This window comes from Geotrypetes seraphini, chromosome 16 (assembly GCF_902459505.1).
Source record: "Geotrypetes seraphini chromosome 16, aGeoSer1.1, whole genome shotgun sequence".
Classification (NCBI taxonomy): domain Eukaryota; kingdom Metazoa; phylum Chordata; class Amphibia; order Gymnophiona; family Dermophiidae; genus Geotrypetes; species Geotrypetes seraphini.
In genome coordinates, this window is record NC_047099.1 from 45,693,545 (window position 1) to 45,721,085 (window position 27,541).

Sequence of the window (27,541 nt, forward strand, 5' to 3'; positions counted from 1 at the left end):
CCTTAGCTTCAACGTAAATCATTGAGAATTAAACTTCTTGCTCTAGGTGAAAGGTTTTGAACATATGGATCCCAAACGTCAATAAAAAGATGAGTTCTTCTAGGCGATCGCCTAACCTCCCAAATCTCAAATAAAAGTAAACGATGGAGTTGGTTCCTCCAATGCCAAAAACTAGGAGGATCTTTCTGTAACCAATATTGCAAAATACATTTATGCCCAATCATACAAGCTATCTCCCTTGACCAAATACCCCACAAGCTGCTGCTTTACCAAAAATTACTCCCCTTGGAGAACCCACAACAGGACTACCCCATAAAGAACCCAAATATAATAGGATGGCAGACCAGAATGACTTGATTAAAGGGCACAAGATAATGTGCCAAGATCCTTATCACGTTTGGGGAATTTACCAAACCCGCATGAAAAGCTTGAATTTGGGAAAAATAAGCTCTATGCCAAACTCTATAAGAACATTCCCTCCAGACAGATCCCGTAATAACTTTTGGTATTCTATTAATAGCTTGAGTAAAATCAAGAAGTGAAATCTGAATTCCCAACTCCTCATTCCAATTTTTTCATATGTACGAGTAAAGTGTAATAGAAAGCATTTCAGGTTGCTTTTGAAGCAGTCAAGTTTCAAGTTGATTTAAAATTTGATAAAAATGCTTATAAAAAGAATTTCTAAGCGAAGTACATAGAAATGGGGAATACCAAACAATTAAAGTTACAATAGACGATTTACAAACAGAAACATGATGGTAAAAAAGGGTAGAACTACACAGGTTCTCGCAAGTAGGGTGGAAGGGTGTTCCAAAGTTTCAATGCCATAACAGATAAAGTGTCTTGACGCTGCGTACAATGACGGGACAGTCAATCGTGATGGCATGTAAGGAATGAGAAGATTAGGTATAAATTGTGGCTCTTTGGATGATAGGAATATGATCTTGATGGGCAGCCAATGTGCCTTTGGTCATACTTTTTTGCGTTTGAAACAAGCTGTATTTTGAAGAAACTTACACAAAATAATTGTCACTTCTACTTAGAATATTGTGTCTATTGTTGAATAGATGACTATTTCAAAAGGTCACCTTATTTCTTCAAGATCCCCAGTGTCCGCCTTCCCCATCTTCTTTCACACCAAAATACTCTCCCACCACCCCAAGTCCCACCCATTGAGCACCCTCCCCAACCTAGAAATCCACACATAAGCACCCAGGACCCTCTCCCACCATCTCCCAGTACCCAGGACCCTCTCCCACCATCTACCCAGTACCCAGGACCCTCTCCCTCCATCTACCCAGTACCCAGGACCCTCTCCCACCATCTACCCAGTACCCAGGACCCTCTCCCTCCATCTACCCAGTACCCAGGACCCTCTCCCACCATCTACCCAGTACCCAGGACCCTCTCCCTCCATCTCCCAGTACCCAGGACCCTCTCCCTCCATCTACCCAGTACCCAGGACCCTCTCCCTCCATCTACCCAGTACCCAGGACCCTCTCCCTCCATCTACCCAGTACCCATGACCCTCTCCCTCCAGGCACTTGGCTCCTCTCCCATCACTCCCACAACATCCCAAACATTTTCTCACGCCCCCCCCCCACCCCCATCCAAAACTTGACACACTCTTCCAGTACCCCCAATTCCTCCACTGTGGGGAGGGTCGGACGTGTTAATGGTGAGAATGAAACGCTTCTTGCCATGCTTTGCCTTTGTCCAGGTGAAGGGCCAGGAGGCCGTCCTCTGTCGGAGAGCTGAGCTGTCCCAGTCCAGGTCCAGCCCCGGGAGGCGGCACTGCACACACGGCTTGGAGAAGGAGAAGGAGGGGAAGGGGTGGAATTGCTTCGGCAGGAGAAAGAGCGCAAGGAAATCGCCTACGCGCACAAACTCCGAGCTCGCGCCATGCCTTTCTCCTGAGCGCCCATGTCGGCTGGGCACGCTGAGCGCCCCGGGGGGGACCTGCAGAAGTGGGAGCCCCCGGCGTCTGCCAAAGGCACCGAGCGGCAGCAGAGAGAAGTGAAGGTGATCGTGGGCAGCCACCAGAGCCGAGCGGGCGACTCCCCGACCACAGACGCCCAGCCCCGCCTGAGGAAAACCCTGGTGGCTGTGGACCTGGTGTGTCTGGCCGTGGGTGAGTAAGGGCATCATGAAAATCCAGCACTGAGTTTGGAATAAGTTGCCCAGCGTTCAATCCTTCACCCTCCAGCCCGCTGATTAATCATTCCCCTTAACTGTTTCTCTGTCTTGCTTGTTTAGATTGTAAGCTCTCTGGAGCAGGGACTGTCTTCTTTGTGACTCTGTACAGCGCTGCGTTGTAGTAGTAGATCAGATAAGATGTAAAGAAGGAAATGGACTGAACATAGAAAGAGGTATGGATTGAGCAGGTGGATAAAAGTGAGCCGGTTAGCCTACAATGACCACATAATCCACATATTGTAAAGAGAGGTGAAATGGATTCAAAATGCTTTCAGCTAGAGAAGGAATGGATTAGTCCTTGTGAGGGGGACCAACTAGTTAGGAGTGGTAGCTTCTTCCATTTAACACCTGAGAGAAGAACCAAGCATTAAACAAAACATTTTGGGGAGTTTGTTCCGGAGTGTAGACACCAGTGATTTCTAGGGTTTTTTTTCTAGAAAATTGTCACACCTTCTTTCATCATATTATTGACCGTTTTCCCCCCAGAACTTTCTATCCTTCTAGCTTGCATTATTATTTTTGTAAAATGTTTTTCATTTGTTGACTTGATATACCACTGTGATGGGGTTTATGTTCCACCACTCGCCACTAGAGGGCTCACAGGAATCCAGTATCAGAGGACAACTTGGGTTTGACCAAGAGCCCTAGCAAAAGACTTAAGTTACATATGACTGTTCTGAGAGGAACAAATTAGCAAAAATCCATTAATTTTGCTTGAGGAAGGTGGGGGGGGGGGGGGAAGAGTTGGACCAGACGTTGGATAAATAAAGAACTCTTTATAAGTAGAGAGAGGATTTTTGTATAATTGGGAAGGGTAGACACCCTGACCCTCTAGGTGGACTTCCACAGGGACTTGAGGATGATCTCTGCCTGTTCTTGGATAGGCCGGAAGATGATGTTCCATTTCTAGACAATGAAAAGTCAACTGGTTCTAACACAACTATAGAGGAAGTTATGAAAAGTAGTTATACTCCAGAAGACGAACCCAGCTAAGTATTTTGAGAAACACCTGGACCAATGCTTTATGCCAAACAATACGGCACGGAAAGCACATGGTGCTTGCTTATAAATAAAACTATTCTCCACCATCTAAAAAAAGGAACACAAACTGAGGCAAGGAGACAGCTCAAAAGCAACAATTGGACAATTTCTTTTGAGGAACTTAATGCCTTCATTGATGCCTATAATGCAAATGGCCTTCCCAAGGAAAATCTTTGATGCACCAGATTTTTCACCGATACTAGGCCACAAAATATAGTCTGGAAATTGACAAATAAGTTGGCATTAGTTTCAGAAGTCTGGAACCATTTCACTGAGAATTACATGGTTTGCTACAAGCCCAGAGCTGAGCAGTTTTTTTTCCCTACTACAGAAAATTGTCCATTTATCTAGTATATGGCAAGCAAATCTAATAAGTTTGGAATCAAATTCTGTCTCACAGCAGATGCTAAACAAGGTACCTTTTGAATAGCTTTCCCTACCTAGGTAAAGATGATCATTGACCTGCTGACCCAATCTTTCAGATACCACCAAGGAGTCCAACAGGATGGAAAGCCATGGAACGGGCAAAAAGTGCAGCATAGAAGACAAATCATTGTACCTCCTGAACTGAAATGAAAACTCTGGTGGCTTGCTCATGGTTCATTCCTACTGCCTTCTCTGCTCCATTTTCTTTCAGAACATATTGTCCTCCAGCTGCCAGACCCTTTTTTTCCACTTCAGTGCAACTAGCCAGGAAATTGAAGACCAAGAATATAAGCTATCATAGGAACAGTGAATCAGTCCAAAAGAGAGGTTCTACCATTAGTGAAAGATTCCCAAGTGAACCTCTCCAACCCCAGGGTGACGAAGCACAGAGATTGCTCTCTGTTTACCAAGGAAAGGTAAACAAAACCAGTCTGGCCAGAGCATCCTCCATCCAGATGTCCACACTGGACTTGACAGAAAGAAGATAACTGAGCTAGTAAGTAGCCTTTTACAAGACAAAATTGGGGATTGAAACTTTAGATCAAAGGACTCCAAAAAAATTCCTGGAAACTGGGAAATCACAGATGGCCACTCCAGATTTTCCAATAACTTCCTCGATGTGGCTACTATCAACACAACAGTGTTGTAGTCAGTGCTGTTCAAGGTAGTACAAATCCTCAGTGGTGTAGAACGGCTAAAAGTGAATCAATTTTTTTTACTCTTTCAAAAATGATAAAGACCAGGGTACACTCAGTGAAGTTACTTGGAGATACCTTTAAAACAAATAGGAGGAAATATTTTTTACTCAAAGAATAGTTAGGTTCTGAATTTGTTGCCAGAGGAAGTGGTAACAATGGTTAGCATAGCTGGGTTTAAAAATGGTTTGGACAAGTCCATAGTCTGCTATTGAGACATACACGGGGGAAGTCACTGCTTGTCCTGGATCAGTAGTATGAAAATAGTAAGTTTACTTACGTGAAAGTAAAAAAAAAAAAAAAAAAAAAAAAGTTATTGCCTAATATAATACTTTGAGTAAAAAGAAAAAGTATTGCAATGATAGTTAACATTTTATCCAATAATGTCACTCTTCAATCCAACCCACTTTGCTTTTAATGAAACTTCATTTTGATAATGACAGTCACTCATTTAAGTCATCACAGCTGAAAAGGTGTTCAGCACCTGCACTGGCAGGAAGTGGAATGCAGATTCGGTCTGATAAAAAGTTCCTGCAAGGCTGCAATACTGTTAAGAACATAAGACTAGCCTTCCTGGGTCAGACCAGTAGCCCATTCTCACGGTGGCCAATCCAGGTCACTACCCAAGGAGTAGCAACATTCCATGCTACCGATCCAGGGCAAGTAGTGGCTTCCCCCGTGTTCCTCCAGGAACTTGTCCAAACCTTTCTTAAAACCAGCTACGCTATCTGCTCTTACCACAACTTCTGGCAATGCTTTCCAGAGCTTAACTATTCTCTGAGTAAAAAAATATTTCCTCCTATTGGTTTTAAAAGTACTTCCCTGTAACTTCGAGTGTCCCCTAGTCTTTGTAATTTTTGACAGAGTGAAAAATCAATCGTACCCGTTCTACAACAACTGATGTCTTCTGACTGGATACCGATCAAGGGAATCTCTTGACTTCCTAGAGCAAAGAATTCTTTATCATCAACTTCGTCATCATCTCCATTAGAAGTAGTGCTGAATAACTCATCTTCTTCATCATCGTCACGCTGTACAATTACAGAGAAGGCTTTCACAAAATAGGAATCATTGTCTGTTGTTCTAACAATTTTTTTTCATCTGATGGCAAACTCTGAAATTACACAAGAATATTAAAAGTGTGGGAACCTCCGAGTCTTAAGGCCTGCAAGCAGACTTCCTCTATAAAGACTCTGCCAGTCTGGTGGACAGTCACCCCAATGGGAAGACCAGCAGTCTGTTGTGAAAGAGACAGAAGTCTGTTGATCAAGAATTGCAGCCAGCTTCAACTTCATCTCCACTTCAAAGAACTGTCATTATTCTATTTGTGTAGGAATCGGTGACCAATTCAACAAACACAGGCAACTCCACTGTTCTCATGGGCTATATTCACTATTCACAGGTTTTGCTGTTTTGTTACTGAGGAATCATCATTTTCATCTCGTTTCCACTTTTACTTTTCACTGCAAGTGAAAATTAGTTAAATGATTACTTTGGTAAAAGTACAACAAATGTTATTCTGTATTTCTTTACAAGTAAAAATGATAAAATTGCAAAACCAAAAAGAGTTAAACTTTGACTTAAGTACAGTAACTAATGACATTTAGTTAGGAAGCAACACTGGTTGTAGAATACTGTACCAGCAGGATGCAAGTTTGTCCTTCAGTTAACTTTGGAACTACGACAGAACCACACCTCCCTGAGAAAACAGGCCAAAGGCATCTGTCAACCAAGTGCCAGCGTACAGTGTACAACGGAAGCAAAACAATTCTGAGGAGCCTGCAAGAAGCCTAGTTGAGAAGCACCATCCAGAATAATTAAGACTCTCTTTTTAAAGACGCCTTTGATTTTTCCTTCCACTTGTTCAATCATTTGGGTTTTATTTTCCCCGATTAGAAACAAAAAGCAATGTGGAGAAATTATGTTCCTGAGATGGACTTTATTAATATTAAAATAATATTAAAACTTGGCAAACCACATCAAAACCTCTAGGACACAGTCCGCTGAAAAGCTTTGGACCCTCGACCCAACACGGTCCTTGTTTCGACAGAATGTGTTCTTCAGGGGTCTCTATGAAGTCCTAGGGATACGTGGATAAAAATGCCAGTCGGAAATAGACTGATCCGTAAAAGCTGTGTGCAGGACATAATTGTTTTGAAACATGAATTAATGTGAAACAGAATGTATTATTTTAAAATACTGTATTTGCTTGCAATTCTAGTCAGTAGCTCTAAGTTACATCCAATGTTCCCTGTAAGTTGAGCAGCTGAGCACATCCTGAGAAGAGGCTGCGCAGCCAGCGGTCCAGCTGTTTTCCATTGCCTCCGTCTGCCGCCACTACTGCTGCCTTCCCAAATCAGCAACAGCGGTAAATGAAAACCAGTGGACCGCAGCCCTTCAACATCGCTTCTTGTTCCGGGGCAGACCCGCAAACTTTGTGCTTTGTTCTGCCATTGCTGCTGGTTTGGGGAAGCAGCCGCAGTGGCAGGGATGTCGGGGAAGGATCAGATGCTGGATGAGAGAGGGTGACAGAGGCTGGATGTAAGGGAGGGGAAAGGGCAGATGCTGGTGGAACAGGGGATAAAGAAACAGGGCAGATACTGAATGGAAAAGAGAAAAGACAGGGAAGATGCTGGATGGGGGAATAAGAGTGAGAATGAGAGGAAATGAAATACGAGAGCCAGGGCAAGTGAAAGAGGTGACAAGCTGTAGGTAGACATAGTAAACAGAGGGACATTGAAGATAGGATAGAGGCAGAAAGGAAAAGACAGAGAGAAAATTGATACATGGACAGGAAATGCTGGAAATAAAGTAAACAAAGGTAGAAAAAAAATTGATTCTTACTTGAAGATAAAGTAGTGTGGTAGCTGTGTTAATAAATATTAATAAGTATGAATAGAAAATGGAAATAACTATACCAGAACAGCAGGATACTTCCCTGACCTAAAGAAGACAGTTTTGGCCTCTGAAAGCTAATTGAAAAAAAATATTTAGTCCAATAACATGGTATCATTTTCCATTTTTTTATGTATTTGCATTTTTTAGTTTGTTATGTGGTGGCTGGAATATGTTCGTTTTTGGAAATTTGCGTCTGAGTGCTCACATTGCTTTCTCTTTCTCTGGTGTTGCACTGTATGTAGAGTCTGGCTTCTTGAGTGTTCAGTTCTATTTTTATTTTGTGGCTACTTATTATAAGGGTGAAGTATTGTGTTCTGCATGTGTGAAAGAGAGATGGTTTTCTGTTAGCATTCCGTTCTACTCTGGTTTGTTTAGTTTTCCAATAGGTTTAGTGATGTTCTAATGCTCACTGCAGTGTTTGTGGTACTGTGTTTTCCTACGTAGATGCTTGTGTGACTTGTGGAAGTTACTGCTATTATGGTATGTTGGAATTGCTCTGTAGATGCTGAGTGACATTTGTAGTGTTTTGTACTACTTCACACTATGTCTGGTATTGGATCTGGATTTAGATCTAGAGTGATCACACCTTTCTCAGTAAGAGCTCAGAGGAAGTTACATTCAAATACAGTGGGTATTTTTATGTCCTTGGAGGGCTTACAGTTTTAAAGTTTTATAAGGCAATGGAGGGAGGATTAAGATCTCAAGCAACATCCCTGGGATTTGAGCCCTGGCTTCCCTGGTTCTCACCTTACTGATCTAACCTAGTGGAGCTGAAGCCTGGTGGCCCTTTGGCGACCTACCAAAAACATTGCTCCCTAAATTATTTTATGGTTGTTAGTAACCTCAATCTCCTTCAAATACTGCTGAACGTTACTGTTCACGTGGCCAACAGGAAGACACTGGATTGAGGGGGGGGCATATATTTCCAGAATACTGCAAATACTATTTTGTCCAGTATGTTGTTTTCTGTACATTATTTTGATTTTTTTTATATATATATATACATAATTCCCTGGAGTGTATACAGTGTGCATGATACCTTTAGTAACGAAAATACTTACGAGAGGCAGCTGGAAGACAATCAAGGGGGTCTTCTCTGCTGTGTTCAAAAGAGCCCCTACTGTCCCTTTCTATTTTTTAAAGAATAGTTTTGTGGATTTGTGGGGTGTAATCAGTTTATTCAGAACTGCAAGTAGGGCACATCACCCAAGTGAATGTAGAAATGGGTATCCATTGACCAAAACAGCTCAGTTGGTGACTTGAAACCGATATTAAAATAAAATAGGCAACACATCTATCGATCCTTATGGTACCCCACAGTGGCACTGAGATGATGCTGAATAGTATGGATGTTGCTTATCAGCAGGCTGATCCTAATAGACTTCTGGAGCATCTGGAGTACTGCATCCAATATTGGTCACCCTACCTAAAGAAGGATATGGCGACACTCGAGAGGGTTCAGAAGAGAGTGACACGTTTGATAAAAGGTATGGAAAACCTTTCATACGCTGAAAGATTAGAGAGACTGGGGCTATTTTCGCTGGAGAAGCAGAGACTTAGAGGGGATATGAAAGAGACTTACAAGATCACGAAGGGCATAGAGAAAGTGGAGAGGGACAGATTCTTCAAACTTTCGACAACTACAAGAATGAGGGCATTCGGAAAAATTAAAAGAGGACAGATTCAGAACCAATGCTAGGAAGTTCTTCTTCACCCAACGGTGGACACCTGGAATGCGGTTCCAGAGGGCGTGATAGGACAGGGTACAGTATTGGAGTTCAAGAAGGGATTGGACAATTTTCTGAAGGAAAAGGGGATAGAAGGGTATAGATAGAGGGTTACTATACAGGTCCTGGACCTGATGGGCCTGATGGACCTCTGGGTCGGACCCAGCAGAGGCACGGCTTATGTTATGTTCTCAAAGCTAACCAAGTATCGCCTTCCATTTTAACAGTCCAGCAAGATCCCTTTGACTTACTCGCTTTCTTTTGTTTTTTGACTGTAGTTTCCCGCAATGTATTCTCTCTAAGTTCCCCTCACATGTTCAGCTCTTGACTTGCATGCTGTCTTCCCACATTGTATTCCGTTGCCGCAGCTTCTTCTGTAAAGTCCCCATAGAAACATAGAAACATAGAAATAGACGGCAGATAAGGGCCACGGCCCATCTAGTCTGCCCTCCCCAATGACCTTCCCCTACCTTTCTCTGTGAATAGATCCAACGTGTTTATCCCATTTAGCCTTAAAATCAGGCACGCTGCTGGCGTCAACAACCTGAAGTGGAAGACTATTCCAGCGATCAACCACCCTTTCAGTGAAAAAGAATTTCCTGGTGTCCCCGTGCAGTTTCCCACCCCTGATTTTCCACGGATGCCCCCTTGTTGCTGCGGGACACTTGAAAAAGAAGATATCTTCTTCCACCTCGATGCGGCCCATGAGATACTTGAATGTCTCGATCAGATCACCCCTCTCTCTGCGTTCCTCGAGTGAGAACAGCTGCAACTTATCCAGCCGTTCCTCGTATGGGAGATCCTTGAGTCCCGAGACCATCCGGGTGGCCATTCTCTGGACCGACTCCAGTCTCAGCACATCCTTACGGTAATGTGGCCTCCAGAATTGCACACAGTATTCCAGGTGGGGCCTCACCATAGATCTATACAATGGCATATTTCAGGCTTACGGCTGACGAAACTCCTGCGTATGCAACCTATGATTTGCCTTGCCTTGGATGAAGCTTGCTCCACTTGATTGGCAGTCTTCATGTTCTCACTGACGATCACCCCTAAGTCTCGTTCTGCTTCAGTTCTTGTTAGGATCTCACCATTAAGGGTGTAAGTCTTGCATGGATTTTGGCTGCCCAGGTGCATGACTTTGCATTTTTTGGCATTGAAGCTGAGTTGCCAGGACCTAGACCAGCGCTCCAGTAGGAGTAGGTCGTGCATCATGTTGTCGGACATTGAATTGATGTCTGTTGTGCTTTTGCCCACTACATTGCTTAGTTTGGCGTCATCGGCGAATAATGTTATTTTATCTCGCAGCCCTTCTGCCAAGTCTCTTATAAAGATGTTGAATAGGATCGGGCCCAGGACCGAGCCCTGCGGCACTCCACTGATTACCTCCGTCATTTCGGAGGGAGTGCCATTCACCAATACCCTCTGAAGCCTACCTCCAAGCCAGTTCCCAACCCATTTCGTCAATGTGTCGCCCAATCCTATAGAACTCATCTTGCTTAGCAACCTGCGGTGTGGTACGCTATCAAATGCTTTACTGAAGTCCAGGTATACGATGTCCAGGGACTCCCCAACATCCAGCTTCCTCGTCACCCAGTCAAAGAAGCTGATCAGGTTTCCCCTTGATATATCAAAAGAACGGCTTGAAGTTTTTTGCCTCATTGGCTATTTTTCCTCGTAGTCTCTTTTGGCCCCTTTTATTGCCTTATGGTACCTGCGTTGATGTTGTTTGTGCTTATTCCAGTTTTCGTTCGTTTCTGATCTTTTCCAATCTTTGAACGAGGTTTTTTTTTGTCTCTGATTGCTTCCTTAACCTCTACAGTGAGCCACGCCGGTTCTTTATTCTTTTTCCTTTTTGATCCCTTGTTGATACGCGATATATTGTAGCGTGGCCGGCCCTCAAGGCTCGCAGTAACCGGCCCACGCTTACAATATTCTCCCCAGCGTGCTTCCTCAAGATGGAGGAAGTCCCTGTTATGCATAAATTTATCCTATGTGTATAAACAGAATGGCCTCACACAGGTAAGTAAGGAAATAACAAAAATCAAATTTATTGTTCAACTGACAAGTCCAAAAAAAATGCATCAAAAGAAAATGTATTCCAAAAGGTTTTTGGCAAAATTATGAAGAACAACATAATATGGTCTGGATATCTGTCTCAAAGTTCTTTATCAATGTCCCAGGTGTAACAGAGTTTCTTGATAGTCCTTGACTCTCCCAGAGTCTTATTGGTAAATAGGCCAACTATGCATGATGCACTGCACTGTGCAGCGCTGCCTCATTAAATGCAGTAACAAAGATTGGCAGATTTGTCAAAGGGTTCCTTGTTATCAATAGAAAAGAAACCTGCAAACTATTCACCATGATACTGTGTAAATCCTGCCTCAAGCTTCCAGGATATTCACACCTTCTGAAAAGAACTTGCTGAAGTTCCTTCCACAGCAGCCCTCTTGGTAAGCAAGAAAAAAACTTCTCATACAAGCACACCCTGGGCTAGCATACATTCCATTAGTTAGCAGCCTTCAGGAAAATCCTTATGCTCAATAGAAATGGAAACATTCCACAAAAAAACTTAGCACAAAAAGCAATTCCACCTTAATCGACTTCCATTTCTTCAAATAGTCCCACCTCTGGTAAAGTGCTGCAATCCATAGCTTCACCTTCAGGATTTACCAGGGTTGTGTCCAGCATTTCTATGTCCCTTGTCTCAGGGGGACCTGGAGGCTCCTTCCACCTGAGAGCTTCTCCTCTGTCTCCTTTCCTCTTGGTCAGCCAGCTCTCTAAATGCTGCCAAGCTGCTGTACCACGCCCAGCCCTACTCCGGGGCTGAACTTCTTTCAGCTGTGGTTGCCTTCTCCCCTGCTTAGCCAGCTTTCCACAAAATGGAGGATTTAAAGGGGCCCTACCAGTTTTCACCAGGCTGTGTTCTGCATTAGGACTGAACACAGCCTGTGCTTCCTGTTCTTGTTCTTGCCTAACAGGGACAACATGGTTAGCCCGGACTAGTTTCAGGGGAGGTTTTTTATCATTCTTCCCTGGCACAAGGCCGGAATTGGGCTCGGGCTTGTGACAATATATAGATTTTGCGCCTCGGTGACCGTATCCTTGAAAAGAGACCAAGTTTGCTCTAGCGTCTTTACAGTGCGCATCCTCTTCTTAATCTTCTTTCCCACCATGCGTCTTATCCCATCATAATTCCCTTTTCTGAATTTTAGCGTTGTGTCTGTCGTTCTGGACCAATGTTTTGCCCCTATTTCCAGGTTGAAGCAGATCATATTGTGATCGCTGTTTCCCAGCGTCCCTTCTACTTCTACATCCTGTGCCGGTCCCCGCAGTCCTGGTTAACTAACAGGAGACAGGGTGAGACTGCCAGGGTGAGACTGCCCCAGGGTGAGACTTCTAATTTTGTTGGCAGAGAATGCAGCTAAATCAATGTAGTTCAGTTTCAACTGTTTACTATGCTGAACAGGTGCTTGATTGAATTGCCAATGTATCATGAAAAATGCTACTTGTCATGTGTATGGAAAGTACCTACTTGCTTTCTCATGATGTATACTTAAGCATTTCCAGGGGCATAGTTTGGGCAGAGGTGGAGTCACACCATTAGAGTTACTTGCACCTTATTGTAAAGTTTGTGTTTTTGCATTTAAGTGTGGTTGAGGCTAGACCAAACAGGCTCTTTATTAAACATTGCATTTATTAAATTTAAAAAAAAAAGTCTTCTCTGTGAACTTCACCTATAGACATCCTGTTATACTGTCAAATCTAACCCTTAATGCTTCAACTCAGCCTGAAGCCACAGCTTCTAATATGGAGCAGCTTGATAAGAGGGTAGAATTCCTTTGCCCTAGCAAGAGTTCCTGGGAGTTATAGTTTCCTGCCTCCTGTGAGCTAACACCAACATATATCATTGACTTAACTCCAAATCAGGGTCCCCTAGAACTTTACCCTGAGGGACCTACACTCACAGTTGGACAGGACTTTCACCTGTCACAATATTCATCCACAAACACAGTCACACATGTACGCACTCGCTGACACACACAGTCACTCACGAACAGACACATACAGGGTCACTTGCTCACTGACTCACTTCCTCCCTCCCTGATGAAATCCTCCAAGCTGTAGTTGAGCTCTGGGGATGACGGATGTGGCTTATTTTATTCCATATTTTCAGAGCTCTGTGAACTGTTACAGCTTCAAGATAGCATGCCCTCGTGCATCCTGGTTGCTCGAGAGAAATTATTTCTGGCACTCTAGGATCTGAAACCTGAACCCTGTGGGCAGCAGCACAAATGCAGAAATCTGCTCCAGTTTAGTTGATCTATTGGGACTCATGATCTGGGGAGTGGGGAAAGAGAAGACATTTTGGATCTAATTTTTCAGCTGTAGCTCAAGGTGAATTATATTCATGTACTGTATAGACCTTGAAGGTGATAGAATAGAAGTTGTAAATTATTCCATGGGCTCTTTCATAATCAAAGAAGCAACTGGCAGGGAAGAAATACTCCGCAGAATAGCACTTGGTCACTCTTCAAAGAAAGTTCTCAACAAAATATTCAAAGGCAAGGAAATAATACTCCAAACGAAGATCAGACTTGGCCATGCCCTCATTTTCTCAGTGGTCAATTATGGAGGTGAAAGCTGGACTCTACATAAAAAGGGTTGTAAGGCTGAGGCTGCGAACTATAGACCGGTAAGCCTCACCTCAATAGTGTGTAAACTCATGGAAACACTAATTAAGTATAAATTAGATACGATCCTGAACGAGGGAAATCTCCGGGATCCCAGTCAACATGGATTCACCAAGGGTAGGTCATGCCAGTCCAATCTAATCAGCTTTTTTGACTGGGTAACAAGAAGACTAGACTCAGGAGAGTCCTTGGACGTCGTGTACCTGGACTTCAGCAAAGCGTTTGACAGCATCCCACACCGCAGGCTGCTGAACAAGATGAAATCGATGGGATTAGGAGAGACTCTAACTGCATGGGTTAAAGATTGGCTTAGTGGCAGACTTCAGAGGGTGGTGGTTAACGGTACCCTCTCTAAAATGTCAGAGGTGACTAGCGGAGTGCCACAGGGTTCAGTCCTGGGCCCACTCCTCTTCAACATATTCATTGGGGATCTGACTCAAGGGCTTGAAGGCAAGGTAACCTTGTTCGCTGATGACGCCAAACTATGCAATATAGTAAACGGCTATAATCTACAGGATGCTATGGAGCAAGACCTGCATACTTTAGAAAGTTGGTCCTTGATCTGGCAGCTGGGCTTCAATGCCAAGAAATGTAAGGTCATGCATCTCGGTAACGGAAATCCTTGCAGAACTTACACCCTGAATGGAGAAACTTTAACCAGGACTATGGCAGAACGAGACTTAGGAGTAATCATCAGTGCTGACATGAAAGCAGCCACTCAAGTAGAGAAGGCTTCATCTAAAGCACGGCAGATGATAGGTTGTATCAAGAGAAGCTTCGTCAACAGGAAACCTGAAATCATGATGCCATTGTACAGAGCCATGGTGAGACCTCAACTGGAATACTGTGTGCAATTCTGGAGGCCACATTACCGTAAGGATGTGCTCAGAATTGAATCGGTTCAGCGGATGGCCACCAGGATGGTCTCGGGGCTAAAGGGTCTCCCGTACGAAGAAAGACTGAGCAAATTGCAGCTCTACACTCTCGAAGAGCGTAGGGAGAGGGGAGACATGATTGAGACATTTAAGTACATCACGGGACGGGTCGAGGTGGAAGATGATATCTTTCTTCTCAAGGGACCCTCGACCACAAGAGGACATCCGCTCAAACTCAGGGGAGGGAAGTTTCGTGGAGACGCTAGGAAGTACTTCTTCATGGAGAGAGTGATTGAGTATTGGAACAAGCTTCCAGTGCAGGTGGTCGAGGCACGCAGCATCCCAGACTTCAAGAACAAATGGGATACCTATGTGGGATCCCTATGAGGGTCATGCCAAGGGATAGGGTCACTAGGGTATGGACTTGAATGAGCGGGTCAGTAGAGTGACAGTATAATTACAATTATACTTTAGGGGGTCAGTAGACTTAAGAGGGAGGGTAAATAGTGTGGGCAGACTTGATGGGCTATAGCCCTTATCTGCCGTCATCTTTCTATGTTTCTAAGATAGAAAGAAGATTGACTCATTTGAGCTTTAGTGCTGGAGAAGGATTTTATGCCAGAAGAACTAACAAATTGATTCTGGAAGAGATCAAGCCGGCTATGTCACGCGAAGCCCAAATGATGACGTTATGACTGTCTTATTTTGATCACACCGTCAGAAGAGAAAGGTCACTGCAGAAGGACATCATTTTTAGGAAGATCGAAGGAATCAAACGAAGAGGGCGATCTGCAATCAGATGGCTGGACATGTTGAAAACCATGGGGATAACATTGGAGGACCTTTCTGGATTTCTTATTAGATCCACAATTCATCAAGTCGCTAGGACTTGAATTCGAGTCAATGGCTCTGTCCCTGGAGGGATTACAATCTAAGTTTGTACCTGGAGCCACAATGGGGTTTGAACTCTGGCTTCCCTGGATTTTCACCCACTGCTCTAACCCTTAGTCTACTCCCTCACTCAAAAGAACAACCTATAGAAGGCATCTCCAGCAGTTCTGCAGGGCTTTTGCCTTGTTCCATCCACATCTCCATGAACAAACTGATGCCTGGCCATGAGCAGTCTGAGAACTGAGCTCCAGGGACCGAGTTCCTCTTTCAATTAAGACCTTGGAGATTGGTGCTTTGCATACTGCTAAATGAATTAAAAGGTGTCTCAAAGCAAAAAGAAAAAAAATTGTTCTTTTGCCTATGTGTGTTGCCTTTGTCCTGATTATCGATTTTCTTGACTGTTGGATAGTTTTAGTCTAGTTCTCTATTTTTTGTTTGACATTTACCAATCTCACATACAGTGAAGGACAGCCATCCCAATAAACAAAACAAAAAACCCCAAAATGAAACTGAGAAAAAAAAAATAAGACAAAAATTTCAGTGAAAAAGATATTGAAAATCTCACATCTGTGAGAATTCACAGTATTGTAGAGCTATGTATACTCTCCCAAACTGTGGAAATTAAAAAAAAAAAACCCAAATAGAAGAGCGACCAAAATGATAAAGGGGATAGAACTCCTCTAGTATGAGGAAAGACTAAAACGGTTAAGGCTCTTCAGCTTGGAAAAGAGACAGCTGAGGGGAGATATGATTGAAGTCTACAAAATCCTGAGTGGAATAGAATGGGTACAAGTGAATCGATTTTTTTGCTCCGTCAAAAATTACAAAGACTAGGGGACACTCGAAGTTACACGCAAATACTTTTAAAACCAATAGGAGGAAATGTTTTTTCACTCAGAATAGTTAAGCTCTGGAATGCGTTGCCAGAGGATGTGGTAAGAGGGGATAGCGTAGCTGGTTTTAAGAAAGGTTTGGACAAGTTCCTGGAGGAAAAGGCCATAGTCTGTTATTGAGAAAGACATGGGAGAAGCCGCTGCTTGCCCTGGATCGATAGCATGGAATGTTGCTACTCCTTGGGTTTTGGCCAGGTACTAGTGACCTGGATTGACCACCATGAGAACTGGCTACTGGGCTTGATGGACCATTGGTCTGACCCAGTAAGGATATTCTTATGTTCTAGTTAACAACTATCCTCAAAAAAAATGAAAATGTTATCAGTTGAAAACAGTAGATATTGAAAAGCTCAGAAACATAGAAACATGATGGCAGATAAAGGCCAAATGGCCCATCTAGTCTGGCCATCCGCAGTAATCATTATCTCTTTCTCTCTCAGGTATATAAGAATTCACAGTATTACAGACCTGTGTACACCCCCCAAAAAAAAAAAAAAGATATTTCCAAACTGTAAAAATCAACAAAAGTTTAACCCCCCCCCCTCAAAAAAGGCAACACCTAAAAAACAAACAAAAAAAATAGGCAACAACTATCTTTATAAAGCAAAACAAAAAATAATGAAAAATTTTCAAATGGGGGGGAAAAAAAAAGATATTGTAAAGCTCTATAAGAATTCACAATATTACAGAATTGTGTATACTCACCGAAAGATATTTCCAAACTGTAAAATCAAAAAGACAAAAAAAATTGAAAAATGTATTGTTAGTCCAATACAAAAGGTATCACCTTATTTTATTTTTTATGTTTTGGTTTTGCTCCTATATATGAGAGTGAATCAAAAATTAAAGGCAATGGTTAAAATTAATAATAGCCGGAACAGAGCTAACGAAATGCAACATATGTATTCATACATTGCCTGTTGGATAGTTCGTCATGTGGTAGCCACGAGGTCCGAAACATGGATGCTCCATTGTAAGATTGCAGCATCGAAGATGAACGTGCAGTAGTGTGGTTTCTTTGGGCAGAGGGAGTGAAACCTACGGAAATTCACCATTGGATATTGACTCAGTATGGACATAGCACCATGAATCAACAAAAGGTTTACAAGTGAGTAAAAAGGTTTAATGCAGGTTGTTCTGGTCATCCATCAACAACGCGCATATAAGAACGGATGCCTTGATTAAAGAAGACCGATGGATAACAGTGTTTCAATTGGCTGCATACTTGGATATCAACTATGGATCTGCATTTGCCATAATTCATGATGACTTGGGATACAGGAAAGTCTGCGCACGATGGTTTCCCAAACAGCTTACTGATCTGCACAAGCAACAGTGTGTGGAGATTGCAACCCAGTTCCTGAGACAGTGTGAAGAAGATCCGAGTATTCTGGAGAGAACTGTCATTGGCAACAAGACAGGGCTACATCACTGCTCTGGAGAGCAAAAGACAAAGCAAGATGAAGTAATTGCTCACCTGGCTTCAGGAGCAGTCGAAAAACTTCTCTGCAGGAATGCAGGAGCTAGTTGAACAAATATGTTTTGCATAGGGACTACGTAGAAAAGTGATATGTTCATTTGCTCAGTTACTTCTATTAAAGCCGTTAAATGTATTTTGCCTTTACTTTTTGATTTACCTTTATATTACCTAAAAAAATCAACAAATAGGCAACATTCAATCAGGTCACAGAGGAAGCTATTGAAAGAAAAACCCTGAAAGGCCTACGGCCTATGCCCAGCCTTTTAGACCTCCCGCCAGCAAAGAGAGTACAACAAACGAGAAGAGACCTCATTGAAGGGGCCACTAAAATTGTTAACTCCTTGCTTGTGGAAGTGCAGCTGTCAACAACATTAAAAAGAGCTGTGGTGCGCCCTTGATAAGGACAAGCTCGAAAACTACCGATCAAATCTCCAACATTCCTTTCCTGGTAAAAAACTTATAGAACGGACAGTCTATATTCAACTCAACGACTGGCTGACAAAGTAATTGTCTAGCCCTAGACCAGTGGTTCCCAAACCTGTCCTGGGGGATCCCCAGCCAGTCAGGTTTTCAAGATATCCCTAATGAATATACATGAGAGAGATTTGCATACCTCTCACTTCCATTATATGCAAATCTCTCTCATGCATATTCATTACGGATATCTTGAAAACCTGACTGGCTGGGGGTCCCCCAGGACAGGTTTGGAAACCACTGTCCTAGACCCATGTCAATCTGGCTTCAGAGCTGGATATGGAACAGAGACAGTTCTTGTGTCCCTTCTTGATGATCTGCCTCGATACTAGTGTGGCTGGATTTCTCAGCAACCTTCGACACTGTGGATCATAATATCATGCTTACAAGACTAGTAGAAAAAGGTATCTGTGGCATAGTGTTTACATAGTTCAAATCCTATTTGTCAGGCAGACAATCATTTCTGTTCAGTAATAGCACTGGGCACTGAACTGTGTGGTGCCACAAGGGTCCATACTGTCTCCCATCTTATTTAATATCTACCTTAAGCCTCTGGTTAAGCTGCTTCAGTCAATGGACACAAAATTCTATATCTATGCCAATGATGTGCAGCTATTCACACCCATTGAACCAGATCTACCCACAGCTTTGAGTAAACTGACTGCCTGTCTAAACGCAACTCAGGAATGGGCAAACAAAACAAACTCTGCCTGAACCCAAGCAAAACAGAGATTCTTTGGATTCCTAATACAAGTGGGGCAAATACCTGACTTCAGAATATCTTTTAGGAAGTATGAACTCCCCCTATAATCACAGATCAGGAATCTTAGGATACTGCTAGGCTCTATCGCTCACTCTGATCCCGCAAATTCAAACAACCTTCAAAAATTCCAAGTTTCCAAGTTTATTTAAAATTTGTTAAACCGACTGCTACATTGGCTCCCGGTGGAGGCACGAGTACTATTCAAATTTTTTTGCATCCGTTTTAAGCCGGTTTGGGGATTTGCCCCAACTTACCTTTTATCTCATTTTGTGTTATACAACCCAACGAGGATAACTAGGAATTGCAATCTATTTGCTTATCCAAAAATTAATGGCTGCAGATAGAAGACTTTTTTGGATAGGACTCTTGCATTGCAAGCAAGTAAGCAGCAGTCCTGGTGGGATAATTGTATTGGTGAACTTATGCTGTCTTATGGTGCATTTCGAAAAGTAATTAAGTCAGCGTTTGATAAATTCATTTCCTAAATGTGGATATTACTGTTAACAAAATTTTATATTGAACATATTTAAGAAACTTGTATTTTAATTATCTGTATTTTGCCGATTGTCCAGCCTTCTTCTATGTAAACCGCCTAGAAATTGTTTGATTATGGCGGTATAGAAGAATAAAGTTATGTTATATTATTATGCTTTATCATAATTCTAAGCGGTGTACAAAATTCGTAATACATACTGGTAGAGCTAAACTGGCGTACAAGAATCACAAACTGACGTACAAGAGACATGAAGTTAGAGAGAGAACTCTATTAGATGATGGTTAGGGATAGTATAATAGGGAGGGGGAATCCTGTCTGAAGGAGCCTTTGATGTAAAATTTCATATTTCAAAGGCATCTTTGAATAAGATGGTCTTCAACTTCTGTCGCCTTGAGCTTGTATAGGTTTGTGCGACTCACAAATGGAAGATTAGAATAGATTTAAAGCGGTCTAGTTGGGGTTCTTATCTTAATAAGGGTTGGGATAGAATTCCAGAGTAGAGGGGCAATTACTGAAAAGATAGAAGAACGGATTGTGTCATAATTTATGTGGCGTAATGAGGGAATTACTAATAGATGTTGGGATAGCAATCGGAGAGATCTTACAAGTCTGTCAATTCTGGGGCATTGGTTGTTAGGGTCTTGAGAGTGAGGAGTAATATTGAAAAGACAAGTCTGACCACAGTGGTCCATGTCATAATAGCATCACGACTGGACTACTGCAATGCCCTGTACACTGATCTAACCAGAAAGTTGCAACCAATTCAGAATGCTGGAGCACAACTGAGAGAAGGCTGCAAGAGGCGTGACCATTACTGTTAACAAAATTGTAAGTTTTATGTTGAATTATGCCTGCTGGTTAATAAATATCAATAAATAAACCAACTATCTTCAAAAGAAAAAATAAAGAGATATTTTTCAAGTGAAAAAAGAGGAGATATGGAATAGCCCAAGTCTGAGAATTTACAAAATTATGGAGCCATGCAGACTTTCCCAAAGGTATTTCCAAACCGTTAAATAAAAAAAAGGTTTAAAAAATGAACTAACTAGTAAGCAACAGTTAACGTCAGAAAGTCTGCAGAACATAGGCAACAAATCACATCCGAAGAAGTCCAGACATATAAGTAAGCTTCTGGAGTTTGCCCAGCTTCCCTTGGAACTGATCTGCTCATGCCCTCTACTGACTGTCTGCGTTTGTTTCTCCTCTGTAGCTTCAATCCCCTTCTTAGTCTGTGAGATTGGTGTCCTGAGTCCAGTTCAGCGTGGGTTCTTCTGCAGTGATAATAGCATCAAATATCCCCTGAAGAGGGAGGAGACCGTTAGTGATGCCGTCCTCATCTGTGTAGGAATCCTGGTCACTTCCCTCTCGGTATGTCTTCTGCTCACCATTGCTAGACCACATGTTTAAGGTTTACAAGACTTTATTATTACACTTCCCAAGATGTGTAGGGAGGGAAATTATAAACCCACATTAACGTGCATCTCTTTTCCCGATCCTCATTTGCCTTTGATTACATTTATTATGAATAAATTAGAGTGGTAGCCCTATTAGGCACAGAAAAGCACAGTTACTTACCTGTAACAGATGTTATCCGAGGACAGCAGGCAGCATATTCTCACATGTAGAACTCCCTAGCTGCCAGGATCATGATTGTGAGCCTGGTGAAATCAAAGGGATGGAGGGAAGTTAGCATCCAAATGGAAAATAAATTTTGTAGTACTACTTGACCAAACCGACTATTCTTTCTGGAATGATTTTCCAAACATTAGTGGGATGTGGATTTATGAACTGAGGACCAGGTGGCTGTTTTACAGATGTCCTCAATGGGAGTGGAACGTAGATGGCTCTTACTTTATGTGTACTGACACAACCTTCTAAGGACAGCCCAGTCTGAGCATAGCAGAGGTTGAGAATTGGACGGATACCTCGTGTCTTTTCAGTATGAGGAAATATTTTGAGAAGTACTGCAGAAGTACTTGTTGGATGGCATTGAACTGGAGGAGGGCTGAGAGCTCTTGGTGAAGGAGGGTCTTTTGCTGGGAATTGAAAGATGACTCTGAGGATGGTCTTGAGGTATTTTCTGAAGTCAAAGGGCATAGCCTTGCTTCATTACTTGAAGGACCCAGTAGTCTGTTTTGAAGGACCATCATTGGTAAAAATGAGTAAGACAGCTTCATATAGGGCGAGTCTGAGGCATGGGTTTGTGGAAGGACTGGGTAGGCTCTCGAGGAGGAAGTCAAAAAAATGGTTGAGACCGAGTTTGTGATTTTTTTTGAGGTCTCTTCTGCCTGGGACATTTTTGCTGTGGAGGTAGACAGTAGAATATATCTCTGTTTGGAATAGGAAGAAGAGTGCTTGGGGTTGTAATACTGTTTAGTTGTTTGAGGTTTAGAAGCTTTTGAGGATAAAAGAGTTGTCATGGAGTCCTCATGTCTTAATTTTTTAAGTTGCTTCTTCAATTTGTCCCCAAACAATTCATCATCTAGACAGGGAATGTTAGTCAAACATTCCTGGGCGTTAGCATCAAGGTTTAATACTCAAAGCCTTGCTTGTCATCTCATGGCAATAGAAACCGTTGAGGTTCGTAAAGTGACATTGAAAGCATCAAATAAAGAATGTGCCATATATTTTCTGGTTTCAAGCAGATCATTAGTAATGTGTTGAAATGAGTCCAAGTGATCTGAAGGGATATACAGACAGCTTTTGAAGTAGAGCTTTCATGAAAAAAAGTCATATAGAAATTAAAACTTAGAATCCTGATGGTCAGCATGGAGCCTTGAAAGATTCACATCCAAACTTGTCCAGAGTCCTGCCCTCTTCCAGGTGGATTACTAACATAGGTTCTAGAACTGTTTAGTCTTTTTCAATGCAGATTACGAGGAGGGATTGATGTTGAAGTTGTGGTCTTTCGAACCCTGGACAAGATTAAATTCTGTATCGAGTGTCTAGTTTTTGGGGAGCTATTGGAATTGATAATGGTGACTCCCAGTTCTTAAACATGGTCTCTTTCATTAAATTATGAAGTGGCCATTCTTTATAATCTAGAGTAGTGGTCTCAAATTTGTGGCTCAGGGGCCACATGCAGTCCGCCAGATACTATTTTGAGGCCCTCGGTATGTTTATCATAATCATAAAAGTAAAATAAAACAATTTTTTGATCATATATCTCTTTAGCTATAAATTACAATATTATTATTAAGACTTAGCTAAAAGGAAAGATTTGTAAACTATAAAGAGTTTTACCTCATGCAAAATTGTCATTTCTTTAATAAGACATTAACTATTTTTTTCTGAGGCCCTCCAAGTACCTACAAATCCAAAATGTGGCCCTGATCTAGAGCATCCATGAGTTCTGCTCAAGGTTCAGGTTCAGACTCCATCTTAACTGGTAAGGCATGAGCCATCTGTCTTATAAATTTTGTAAAATACAGGCTTTCTGGTGATGACCTTCTGCGAGGAGGAGGAGTGTCTGACAGGATGCCATAAGATTCTTCAGCAGATAGCTCTGGGTGGTCAGAAGAAGAGCGCTGAGATAGGTCAGCGGCATATTGTTCGATGCCGTAACTTGGAGATGGAGAACGTTGAGGTGGGCATCGAGGTGTTGGTTTAGGTGAATGAACGCTGAGGAGAACGTCGAGGGGTGTATCGTGAAGTACTGTGAGACGTTCTCCGGGATGACCATCGGTGTCAAGATATCAAACATAAGGACTCTGTTCCCTAAAAGACGCAGGTCTTCGACACTGAACACTGACGTTGTAGAGACCGAGACCAGGCCCTAGATGGTAACTGAGAGCACTGCTCAGACTGGACTGGTGCTGGATGTATCAAGACAGGTACCTGCACTGTGGGCTTTTTTAGCATCCTAGCCAACTCCCTCTGTACCAGTTCTCTGATCTGGTCTTGTAGGGATGGCTTTGGTACCAGTATAGTGAATGCAACTTTTTCTGCAATTTGGAGCAACATGGGCAAGGGTCAGGATGGTGTTGAGGACCAAAGCACTGAACATACCAGTTATGTAGGTCAGTGACTGAAATGGTCCGGTTACACTGAGTGCCGCTAGAAGGTTTTGACATAGAGGGGAATACCGCAAACGTGAGGTCAAAAGATGCAATGGTCCAAGGAGGTTGAGTAGTTGTTATACTGAAAAAACCTTGATGCTTCCGGGCTGAAAACAGGTTGGAAAGAGCCCGAAGGCCCAAAAATCAAAATCGGTCAAAAAAATTAACATTTTTTAATCGAAGTAAATGAGAAAAATGATGAAAAATGGGGAAAGGGAGGCAAAAAAGTTTGACACATTTGGAGAAACTACAAAGTGCAGCTTGTCAACTTCACAGAAAACTGATGGTCCTATGAGCTGATGTCAGGAACACACCGACGCATGCGCTGTACGGGCGGTCTCAAGACTTTTCAGTCCCCACATGTGAGAATATGCTGCTTGCTTGTCCTAGGATAATGAAGGTCAGAAATCTTTTAGCAGACTTAAACAATATGCTTTTTACCAGCAGCTGAGAGGCGGTACTCAGTTCCTTGGAAGCAGACGCAAGTCAACATTCAGTACCAGCATCTGCGTTCCAAATCAGGGGGCACGATTTGGAACAGCACCTGACCGACTAATATTGCGGGAGCAGTGCAGAAAAGTAGCCCCCTAATGCCCAAGAGTAAAAAGATTCAAATGATGTGTGCGCTGTTTAACAAAAGCAAGGGGAGGAGTTTTGGGTTAAGCATGCGCCAGGCAAATCCAGAAGCAAAGCACACATTGGCGCTGTTCTTTTGCGCCTTTAAATGTCAGCTTTTCCACCTGAAAAAAAGGGGCGCCAATGTGTGCTTTGCTCTGACTCGCACACATTTGTCTCTTACTAGCAGCACTTAGGGGCTTGTGCAGACTTCCTTCTGCTTCCAAATGAAATAAAAACCAGCAAATTAAAAAAAAAAAAAATCATGGGAAATCCTCTCTTCAAACACCCCAATGCTAGCTCCGAGCTGGGGTTGTGTGCTGTCTGGGCAATGGGAAGGGCTAAGCAATGACCTCATTAACATCTATTTGACTACGTTGAAATACTGTTGTTTCCCACACTATGAACATTCTGCGCAGATCAACGCTAGCGCTAATTGGCTCTAGCACTGGTGTTAGGTTCTGAACATCTCCCAATGGGCAAAGATAGGGCTACTTTTTGCACTGTCCTATCTGCATCTAAATATCATCGGAGCATGCGTATCTTCAGGTCCACCCCATCACTAACCAGCCATTGCTACAGCAATCCAAATAAGGCATTCAGTGGCACCGCCAGGCTAAATATTCCCTCCCATCCTGTTGAAACCCCTTAATGAATGTGAGTGAATGAAACGTCACAGCTTGCTCTAAACTATTCCTGTATTGATTCCACCCTTCCAGATCGCCCTTGGAGAGAGTTATCGTATTCGTTTCCTGGGCTCAAGATCTCGATCTTTCATCACCAGCCCATATGTTTCCATCCTCTACAAGGAGATTGGAGCTTTCCTGTTCGGCTGCACCGTTGGCCAGTCTCTCACTAACACCGCCAAACTCTCCATAGGGAGACTGAGACCTAACTTTCTCGCAATATGTCGACCAAATTTCTCTATGCTGAACTGTTCTGTGGGTTATGTAGAAAACTACACCTGCACGATGGAAAATGAATCTGCAGTGAGGGAAGCCAGGTAACTTTCTTCTCTTCTCCAGTAGCCACATTTTGCCAGTTCTCTGTCTAGATTAATTCCTACTTATAGATCGGAGGGGGGGGGGGTGTTAATCGCACTTTCCCACAGCAATTACTGTGAGGTTCTTGCTAAGGTGACCTGAAATATTTCCGTTTTCTACACATGACCAATGCAAAGGTATTAGGTATCTCCCTCCCCTCGCTCAATTAACTTTCAGGTTCTTAGCAATTTAAATTGTCCATCCAGAGCTAACCAGCTGAAAATGCCTGGCTAATGTTCCAATAGCTGAAATCGACTATTTTGGGGGTGTTCCAGGGGAGAAACAGTTCCTCAGCCAGTTAAGCTCTGAATACCACACTTAACTGGCTATGTTTCAGCGGTTCCCTATACCCGGAACTTCAATACCGGAGCTCAGACATGGCCTGACATTGAAACTGCGGGCTCAGTGCCAACAGCAGTAAGCAAAACGCCGATTGCTGCCAGCTGAATTTCAAGCCCTCAATTCCTAGAGTAATTTTACCCAGGTAAATTGGCTACTTGAAAGCTGACTGAGTTTGCGGTGCTGGGGCCCCCCTGAAGCTGTTGCCCTAGCTAACCACCTCATTTTGGCTACTGGTTGGTCTTCCCTGTTCCTAGATGTCACTTCTGAAAGTCCTAATGGTGTGCTCCAACAGTAGTGAAAAGATACATAGAAAGACATATAGAGAGTTACTGTACGTTGAACAGAGAGAAAAACGGAGAGTGATGAGCGTGAAGAATGGCATCTCGGGGTGAGCTCTGGGCTGGCACTAAATTCCTTCTTTCTTTCTCTTCCAGGAAGTCTTTCTACTCTGGACATGCCTCTTTCTCCATGTATGCCATGCTGTACCTTGTGGTAAGTTCCCATGCTGGCGTAGCGTCCTCATGGCTGTTTCTTGGTTTCTTTTCCAAACATCCGCGGGATTTGCAGGTCCCATAAGCAGAGTTTAGCTTCTCCTGTTGGTGCAGCTGAACTTGCAATACACAAGAGCAGAAGGAACCAGATCATCAAACTTTAATAGCAACCAGTACTGCAATACAAATAAATCAATAAGCCAGTCATAGGACTCGACACACAATGTGTTTCGGCTAAAACGCCTGCATCAGGAGTCCCTGGTGAAAACAAACCAATAATCAAAATTAATTCCGTAAGGATAAATATGTAGAAGGAACAGGAAGCTCGTTGACCATTTTTATCCTTACGGAATTAATTTTGATTATTGGTTTGTTTTCACCAGGGTCTCCTGATGCAGGCGTTTTAGCCGAAACACATTGCGTGTCGAGTCCTATGAGTTGCCAGATGTTTTTATGATTGACTGATCGATTTATTTGTATTGCAGTACTGGTTGCTATTAAAGTTTGAAGACCTGGCTACTTCTGCTAGACAAATGCTGGGTTGCATCAGAAGGAGCTTTATCAACCGAAAGCCTGAAGTCATACTGCCATTGTACAGATCCATGATGAGACCTCACCTGGAGTACTGGGTCCAGTTCTGGAGGCCGCATTAGCAAAAAGATGTGAAGAGAATGGAGTTGATCCAGAGAATGGCCACTAGGATGGTCTCGGGACTTAGGAATCTCCCTTATGAGGAACGTCTGACTTGACTGCACTTATATTCTCTCGAGAAGCGCAGAGAAAGGGGGGACATGATAGAAACATTCAAATACATCACGGGCCACATTGAAGTGGAGGAAGAAATCTTTTTTCTTAAGGGTCCCACGGTGACAAGAGGGTATCCGCTAAAACTTAAAGGGGGAAGATTTCATGAGGACACCAGGAAATACTTCTTCACCGAAAGGGTGATTGATCGATGGAATGGTCTTCCACACCAAGTGGTCGAGGCCAGTAATGTGCTCGACTTCAAGAGACGTTGGGACAAACAAGTGGGGTTGCTACAGAGTTATGCTTAAAAGATGGATTCTCATGGGAGAGGGGACTCTAGAGTGGGCAAATTTGCTGAGGGAAGGTTCTTGAGTGGGCAGACTTGTTGGGCCGCCGGCCTTTTTCTGCCAGCATACTCTATGTTTCTATGTGTATTGGATTTTGTTGGCGCAGGGGTGTTTATTTTCTGTGCTTTCTGCAGCTATCCTGCCCTACCAGACACCATTCAGCATTTCTTGTGGTGAACCAAATGTAACAAGTTATTCAGGCATAAAGATCAGTTTTCTGTATGGAAAGGGTGTTGGTAAGGATCACCACAAGACTGAAGAAAGGGATTGGATTTCACGCCCCTCAGCACTCTTACCCTACCCTGTCCTCTAATGACTCCATCTTGCCCATTCCCACCATCCTACCCCT

At 42.9% G+C, this 27,541-nt stretch overlaps 2 protein-coding genes across 5 annotated transcripts in view; one reads left to right on the plus strand and one right to left on the minus strand.

Moving 5' to 3' along the window:
* Nucleotides 1-27,541, minus strand: part of TNFSF9 (TNF superfamily member 9) — a 106,794-nt gene that overhangs the window by 65,308 nt on the left and 13,945 nt on the right. The window contains exon 2 of one of the 3 annotated variants that reach the window (XM_033923816.1): nt 17,042-17,058. The exons of the other annotated variants lie outside the window; for them this stretch is intronic. Within the exon in view, the coding sequence (XP_033779707.1) occupies nt 17,042-17,058 (17 nt within the window). The remainder of the gene's footprint in view (nt 1-17,041; nt 17,059-27,541) is intronic. 3 annotated transcript variants of the gene reach the window in all.
* LOC117349984 (phospholipid phosphatase 3-like) overlaps nt 1,787-27,541 on the plus strand; it is a 35,351-nt gene continuing 9,596 nt past the window's right edge. The window contains exons 1-4 of one of the 2 annotated variants that reach the window (XM_033923820.1): nt 1,787-2,131; nt 20,760-20,917; nt 24,942-25,225; nt 26,042-26,099. In XM_033923820.1, the coding sequence (XP_033779711.1) occupies nt 1,924-2,131; nt 20,760-20,917; nt 24,942-25,225; nt 26,042-26,099 (708 nt within the window). In that variant the 5' untranslated portion in view covers nt 1,787-1,923. The remainder of the gene's footprint in view (nt 2,132-20,759; nt 20,918-24,941; nt 25,226-26,041; nt 26,100-27,541) is intronic. The other variant, XM_033923819.1, reaches the window with a different exon arrangement.